At 41.2% G+C, this 8,559-nt stretch overlaps 1 protein-coding gene across 3 annotated transcripts in view; it reads right to left on the bottom strand.

Moving 5' to 3' along the window:
- Positions 1-8,559, bottom strand: part of CUNH20orf194 (chromosome unknown C20orf194 homolog) — a 107,465-nt gene that overhangs the window by 62,756 nt on the left and 36,150 nt on the right. For 2 of the 3 annotated variants that reach the window (XM_019205552.1, XM_019205551.2), the window contains 4 exons: positions 6,725-6,806; positions 5,629-5,683; positions 2,206-2,293; positions 744-820 (listed from right to left, as the gene is read on the bottom strand). In XM_019205552.1, the coding sequence (XP_019061097.1) occupies positions 744-820; positions 2,206-2,293; positions 5,629-5,683; positions 6,725-6,806 (302 nt within the window). The remainder of the gene's footprint in view (positions 1-743; positions 821-2,205; positions 2,294-5,628; positions 5,684-6,724; positions 6,807-8,559) is intronic. The other variant, XM_019205550.2, reaches the window with a different exon arrangement.

Here is an 8,559-nt window from a genome sequence, read left to right as displayed (position 1 = left end):
AAAAATTTTTTTTTTTTTTTTTTTTTTTTTTTTGGTACCAGGGATCAAACTCAGGCCCTTGAGCTTGTGAGGCAGGCAGCAGAACCACTGAGCCAAATCCCCAGTCCCCAGAAATATTCTTAAGTAAACCCCATAGTACTGGTGCCTTTCTTATCTTTTGCACAAAAGTGCACAAAAATGGTCCTGTGGGATGGGGTCTAAATGGGCCAGGGTCATGAAAATGAAGCGATAGACAAAGACCACACAGAGATGCATTTGGACATGCTGGGAGACAGAACAAAAGACTGAAAGCCAGATTCCCAGCCATCTAGACCCTGAAGCCTAGGGGCTCAGGGCATCTGTCACCTGAAAGGTAGACGAGGCCCAGGGCAAGTAAGGATAATCTCTTCTAAGCAGTGATCACCTTCTTGTGTCCAGGCTGCCTTTCCTTAAGAAACCTGTCTCTCAGGTTTCCTGCATCACCCTGCTAACCTTGGAACCGGGCCTGTCAAGTTCCTCACGGTTCTAGTGTTAACCTGCCTCATATTCTAGCCTCACAACATGTGTGCGCTTCCTCCTGTAGTTCCTCTCTTGGGCTCCTTGGTTTCTCAAACAAAGGCCTAATTATGGATAGTTCGCTTTCATATGTCCTATTATTCTACCAGAACATTTCTCAAAGAGCAGATGGAACATAAATTATAAGGAACAAAAACAGTTAAAAAAAAAACAAAAAACACTCCTTATAAAGAACAGCCACTGCTTACCGTAGTGCTGCCTTAAACTGAACCAAATCAAAGGAATCTAATCCAGATCCCAGGGACTCCTCTGCTAATTCCTTTGCCTGTAAAAATCAATAACAAAACAGAGACAATTAGCTTGCAGGCAGCCAACAGTACCCACATCAGTGACAGGAATGGCTCATCTAACAATGCCTTCCCCCATGTGACTACATACATCAAGAGATTAAAGTGAAAACATCATATTAAGGGAAACATGTACTACTTTCTTCAGGCTGAGTTCACAGGAAAAACCTGCACTCAGGCAGATGGCACTGGTACCTGACCTGCCCAGAGATGTAAGCAGCTGGGGCGATGCCAATGGCATGTAACTAGAAAGTGCTTTCTCCTCCCTTCTCCCCCGGCTCTGGAGGTGGCTCTGCCCTCAATTTCTTCCAGATGCTAAAATATTCAAGTAGCTATTACAGAAGATCAGTTAGAAATCAAAGGCATTGAGAGTTGATATTGCAGGAGGACGCATGGCTGTGCACAGGCCTACTATGGTAGCAGCTATAGGGCTGAGAAGTACCACGTCAGTGCCAGGATTCAAGTTCAGTGAGGAGGGGAAATGGCTAGGAGCTGGTGACTAAGGCTACAGTCTCTCAGCTATCTACATCATACACAACCTTTCCAATGTCAACTGGCTTCCTTCAGGAAAGATCCTATTGGCATTGGGAGGCATCAAGCCGATTCTTCTCATCTCCTTACTGGGTCAGATTTAGGAATTCAACTCAGCAGGGCAGGTTAACCGCAAAACAGCAAGGAAGAAAATGGTCAGAGAGCAAGAACACACTCCTTCTCTAAGAAAGGCAAGTCAGACTTTCTAGTCCACAGCTGATTTGTAAAATACTAAATTACAGGAAAACAAACTTACCTAACTTTACTAAAATTCACAGTGGAATGATCTATATTCTTTAACTCCCTCCCACCCCTTGTCCCAGTACTGGGGATTGAATTTAGGACCTTGCGCTTGCGAGGCAGATGTAGTGCCACTGTGCTAAATCCCCAGCCCTTTCTTTGACTTCTTGGAACACCGCCCCCGCAGTACCAGGGGATCAAACTCAGGACCTTGAGCTTGCACAGCGGTACGGCTGAGTTAAATCCCTGGCCCCTCTTCTTTAACTTCTAAAAACGTTTTGCTTAAACTATTAACAAAACAATGTAGTATAACTTTTTTAATAAAACAAACCTGGCGTCTACAAGGAAGTACTGATTAGCTACCCCTCTCAAAACATCAGCAGTATGGTCACTGGCAGCAGAAGATCACCATTCTTATAGGGATCTTTTGCCTGGTGCTAAGGAGGCCTGAGCACATACAAAAATGAGTACTGCAAGGGGTCCAAAGAATAAACTAATGGATAGGATGCTTTACATTAAAATAATGAAAGACAGAGGGAGGGACAGAGAGAGAGAGAGAGAGAGAGAGAGAGAAACATGGTATTTAAATTACCTTTGTTAGACTGGAAGTTTTAGCATAACATGCAATGCCAGCCAAAACAGCCTCAATAACAGCAGCATATATCTGGGACAAGAGCCTACTTTAAAAACAAAAAATAATGGGTTAACTACTGCATCATGAGGTTTTGTCAAAAGCCACAAGCACATAATTATAGTCCTCAAGGAACTGATTTTTTGTTTTTTTTTACTTTTTTTGAGACAGGGTCTTGCTATGTAGTTCAGGCTGGTCTTGAACTCACTATGTAGCCCAAGCTGGCCTCTAACTCACAGGGATCCTTCTACCTCATCCTCCTGACGGCTAGGATTATAGGTGTGTACCATCACATCTGGCTGATTTTTTTTAACAGAATGAGAAAAGTACAAAAAGAAACTCATTGAAAAAAGAACTCTAAATCTTTTAAAAGCCACATGGTTGATTTATACTTTGCTCTGTTTAATCATCTTTAAAAAGTCAGTTCCTCTGAATTCTGTTCAAAAGACCAATCCTCTTTATTTGTGACCAAGAGAATATAACTAGCAGGCTTCCTGACCCTTCTACATGCAGGAGCAGCAATCCATGGACCGATACTCTTAGTGTTATTGACAGAGATCTGCATTTTTTCAAGGACTAACCAACCATTATATACCTTCACGGTGTCTCACCAGACCTGCCAAAGGCTGGCTGTTACTGGAACCTCAGGGAATAAGAGAGATCATTGACTGAGGAGGGTCTGGATTCACTGAAAATCGGATTAAACAGAGAGAGCAAAGAATGCTTCTGAGGGATCTCTCACCTTCTCCCAAATTATTGTTCTTTCTCTCTCATGGTTCACTTTCCAAATCACTTCAAAAAGGATCTTGTTTGCTAGAACTGCCAAGATCTCTAGAAAATCCAAGTCCCCTTTGGGAAGGTTTCCCCAACCCTGGTGTCTGGGGCTGGATCTTTCTTCACTGTGGGCTCTGTGTTTTCCTTGTGCACTGTAGAGAACCTGTTCAGAAGCATCCCTTACTTGTCCTCACTAGACAGCAGCAGCAACCCTCCACTTGTGACAATCTGAATGTCTCCAGACCTCGTCAATTATGCTCAGGGCCAGAGAAGGTAGGGAGAAGATTTGTCTTTGGTTGAGAACCATTGTTCTAGCAGAAGGAGACAAAGACTCCTCAGTTAGGACACTTAGGGAGAGAAGAGGCTATCCACAAGACCCTGAAGGGTAAGGGATGCCCAGTGAGAAAATGACACAGTCTCATAAAGAATGTGTATTTTCCAGCCTCTGAGACTTTAGAAGGTGAAATGAGTTTGAAAGTGGGCAGAAACAGAAATGATCTGGTGTAATCCTCTCAGCTTATAGAAGAAGCAGCAAGGCCTCTGGGGGATGGAATAAGTTGTTGAGAAGAACAGAAATTCCTGGCAGACAAACTCAGGTCTACTCTCTGTCTGGTACCCCTCTGCTGTGCCATATCACACTGTCAGGAATTTTAGTTTCTCCTTGGTGCCTTTGCCACAACTTCACTTTGTAGGTGAGAGATATGAAATGTGATGAAGAAGAAAAAGGAACAGAGTTCACGTAACAAAATGATTGCTGCACAGATCAACACATCCTGAAGCTTGTTGGCCAGACCAGAGTAGGATACTGATAATAAGCTTCACCACTTCAGGAGAACCAGAACAATCATTCTTTCACATCATAACACCAGAGGGAAGTTTTATAACATCATATAAAGACATCCCCTCTGTGGCTCGATTCAAATAGCACTCAGTTCAACACTGGTCAGCATCACCCCTTCCTGACTTCTATTTAGAACCTCAAATTAGAGTCAGTACACAGCAATACTTGGGTACTGACCCATAAAGTGGGCTTGATGGTGCTTCTGTCAGTAGGACTCCACAAAGCCCAAGTTCCACTGACTCTGATTTGGTAAATCTCCTGACATGGGCCCAGGTTCCACTTCATATCAGTTCCCGGTGCAGGGCACCAATGGATTTGGTTTAAGCAGTATTTCTGAAGATCCATACAGAGGATTGTGGGCAGTGGTTAAGCTCAGCTGGCATGGAAGCGCAAGCAGGCACAAGCGAGACAACACGCACCCATATATGAAAAAATGGTTGAGTTGCTACTAAACCGAAGGAAACCTTCCAAAAACAAAAACAAAACTATACACACAGCATAAAACTTAAAAAAAAAAAAAACTTTTAGTATAAAATATGTAGTTGAGACTGAGCTGGAACTCACTATGTAGTCTAGGCTGGTCTTGAACTCACAGCGATCCTCCTGCCTCAGCCTCCCAAGTGCTAGGGGGATTACAGGCGTGTGCCAACACCCCAAGCTTTAGCATAACCTTTTAAAGCCTGGAAAGATATTCTGTGTACATGATACTAATAGGTAATACCAGAGAGGAAGAACTATTATTTTCTTTTCTCTACCTCCAATATTTTCTATAGTACTATTATTATAGTATTACTTGCATTACATTTTCTCCAGTACAACTTTGTGGGCTTAGAAATTCTGATTCAGTAGCTTTAGGATTGGGTCATAGGAACCTATATTTTGAAGAGATCCTTAGATAATTCTTTGTAGCCTGACACAGCTGGCCTTTTGGAAGCACTAGTCTAGATCCCACCAGTTTATGCTAGGGCATCTAATTAGATGATAGCAGAACTCTATTATGTCTATATTTCTTTTTTTTTTTTTTTTTGGTACCAGGGATTGAACTCGGGTCCTTGCACTTGCAAGGCAGGCCACCAAACCGCTGAGCTAAATCCCCAGCCCTATTATGTCTATATTTCTAGACGATGATGCTTTTTGGAATTCAGTTATTTCAGCATTAACGAATTTATTTCCTGCCTTCGGTTTCTTGCTGTAGTTAAAGGGAGCAGTCTACTTAAGGTAGGCCCTTTCTAAGGTTGCACAGCTAATTCAGACAGCAGCTCTGTTCCACAAACTTAAGTGTCAACCAGAGAAAACACTCCTCAGACCACATGGGGTTTCACAGATTTTCCCAGCAGATTTCAAAATATTTTATTTTAAGAAGTCTTCAATAAAAATGTACTATGTAGGGGCTGGGGATTTAGTTCAGTGGGGCTGCCACCTGCCTCACAAGTGCAAGGACCCAAGTTCGATTCCCTGGTACCAAAAAGAAAAACAAAACAAAACAAAAGCAACGTAGAAAAACATGAAGGGGAGCTCTGTCATATAAATCAGGGGTGGACAGATGGGAAGTTTCTTGAGTTCCAGAGTGAGAAGCAAATAACAAGCTGGCAAGGTCCTATGGCCTATATTTGAAACTGAGAGACAGGTGCTGGGGACCTGCTGGGTAACTATAGAGTAGTTTGTCTCATAACCAGAAGTCCTAATTACTGCTGATCTCAACAGGAAATAGGACAGCCACTACTGAGAGGCTCAACTCAGAGACTGAATCATTAAATACAAAGACTTACATTTGTTCAGTTTTCTTGGGCAACTTGTTATTCTTGGACAGCCTGTCATCATCACCTATGAAAGAGAACATGTATTAAGAATGAGATAAGAGCACAGGATATGCAAACACTTCACAAAGTGGCTAGAAGAGCTTAATTCAAAAGCATTGTCAAGAACACCATTTTTGTGTGTATGTACCAGGGATGGAACTCAGGTCCTTGAGCTTGCAAGGCAGGCAGCAGAACCACTGAGCTAAATCCATGGCCCAAGAACACCATTTTAAAGAAGTTACAGTATAAGCACAAGTAACAGTGGAACCTGATTCCTTCCAGTAACCTCCTGGACCTTCACCTCTGACATTTCTCAGTCAGCATCACCACTAAGCAACAAAGAAGATGCGTAGAATCAGCCTCTGGAAAATTCCTTCCTTTTATTTTTAATTTTCTAAACTTTGAGGTATCAGCAAATAGGCTCAGTAATGCTCTTTATTTCCTTAATTATCTGATCCAAGTCATGCTCCTTCCTGAGTGACCTGGGTTATTTAACAACATCAAGGAGCAAACCCTGCTTCTGATGTACCCCATTCTGCCAATACTGAGATCCACATTCATTCTAGAAATTTCTTCCACATCTCTTTGGATGCCTGCAGCTGTATACCTGGAGGCAGGAAAGCCCTGTTTGCCTTATCTTCTTGGATGATGTCACAGCAAGTTTCTAACTCCTAGGTATCCTATCACAGCTTTTCTCACTTTCTTCACAAGAAAACTGTCAGGTAGGCCCCAGGCCAACTCAACCAAACTCCTACTGTAGTCAACACCTCCTGGTATCTCAAACAAAGTCTTATCTTGGCTTTTCTTATGATAATAAGCACAGAACCTTACACTTGGACAGATCTCTAAGCCTGAACACAGGCTGAACTAATAGGTTTTCTCCAGAAATACATTCTGTGAATAATGTGTTGGACACATCAACTCTTCAAGAGTTGGAAGCCTTCAAATTGTTATCATGAGCTTCTGAGCAAAGTAGTAAATTTGATGTTAATAATAATTTCATGGGACAAGCCCATTCATCAAGATGATATGACAATTAATGAGATGAGACTTTCTAAGAACTTACCTAAGTAAGGAACATGAGTAGCTCCAAAAAAGTATGTTCTTGAACATGCAAGAGGTCCCTTTGGTGAGATGCACTGTGCTACCTTGATGTCAGAAAAAAATAAAAATAAAAAGGAAAATTTTATGTTACTAAAACTATTTTTTTTTCCCTCTAAATGTGCTTATTTCCAAAGTTATCCTTTGTATGTGTATTTGATTCTGTTTGCAAACATTGGCTATACTGTAAGGTTGCTGTTGCATATTTAGTCAATTCAGGATGCTAATGAATTCACAACTCAAAAGAAAAAAAAAGAGACAATGTGTTTGAGTTTTGACTCCCCTTAATATTCAGCCCAGAAAATGAGGACTAAAATGTATATTAGATATTGGGAAATAGGAAGAAAATGTTCAAATGGGAATGGGAACAAGGGAGGCAGGAGGGAGAAAGGAAAAAAGGGACAGGAAGAAATAGAAGGAAAAAATGGAAACACAGCTTTTGTACATAGGGAGGGGAGTGGGCTTGTGGGGAGGGAAGAATGGGAACAAAAGAGGCAGATGTACCATGTACAGGTACAAATTCCCTATGACAAGTGTTATCATTATGTATACCTAAAATGCACCAATAAATGTTTTGCTATAAAAAAAAAATTCAGCCGAGAAATTTCACAGTAAAGACCTTGGCCCACTTGACAGGCAAAATTGTACAGCAGCAACAAATTCAGGAAACTTGGGTCTCCAACTTTATTTGGATTTCATCTCTATATATAGCCCCCACACCCCTTGTAAGATAAGGTCTTGCTTTATAATTCAGGCTGACCCTGAACTCATTCTGTAGCCCAGGGTGGCCTGGAGCTCAGAATGATCCTCCTACCTCAGTCTCCCAAATGCTGGGATTACAGGCATATGTCACCATGCCTGGCTGTACATAGCTCGAGAAAATAAGTTCCTCTAAGTTTTAAAATTTTTATGTCTCCCTTCTTAAGTTGTTCATTTATACAGAGATGGAAATGGAGGTACATTATCTTATAAGGGTTGCTAGTACAGCAGTTACAAAATGCAAAAATGCTAATGTGCCAACTAAAGTAACAGAAATTAGTACAATTTATAAACAATAGCTAAACGTTCACTAATATTCATTCCTTCTATTTTACTCAATTTAAGAAAGCCACACCAGAATAGAGAGCAAGTTACAGATATGAAATGAACACTTATTCTAACTACAATCCACTCTAGAAAACATGATCAAAAGTGCTGTAATACTGAATGAAAACTCAGGTATATATTTCTAATTGTTGGTTAATACATTTTATTATTTTGGGATATTTCCTCAATTAAAACAGGTTCCTTGAATTTCCAAATTTTCCTTTACTGAAGGCTTTATTTAGAGCCAGGTGTGGTGGTACATTCCTATAATCCCAGCACTCTGGAAGCTTGAGGCAGAAGGATTGCTGCTAGTTTGGGGACAGCCTGGGCTCCACAGTGAGTTCAAGGTCAGCCTGAGCTACACAGAGAGACCCTGTCTCAACAAACAGACAAACACATAAAATGGGGGAGGAGTGTTTTAATACACCATGTCTGTGTCTTCTTGTTTTGTGTTTTTTCTGTTTGTGGCAAAAAAGCTGACAGTTTTATTTCTGGGGAAAGAAGGGCTTCTTACATTATTCACTTACTTCCTACATGTTGACTATTTTTTCCATTCGATTTCTTAATGTATTAAACATAAGTAGGGGTAGATTAGAGGGACATAAAAAACCCAGGGCAGGGCCAGGAATTTAGTTCAGTGGTGCTGCCTGTCTTGCAAGTGCAAGGTCCTGAGTTTGATTCCCAGTACTCACCCCCCTCAAAAAAAAAAAAAAA

This window comes from Fukomys damarensis, unplaced genomic scaffold (assembly GCF_012274545.1).
Source record: "Fukomys damarensis isolate Sample0158 unplaced genomic scaffold, DMR_v1.0_HiC HiC_scaffold_7, whole genome shotgun sequence".
Lineage (NCBI taxonomy): Eukaryota > Metazoa > Chordata > Mammalia > Rodentia > Bathyergidae > Fukomys > Fukomys damarensis.
This window is presented reverse-complemented; position numbering and strand designations above follow the sequence as displayed.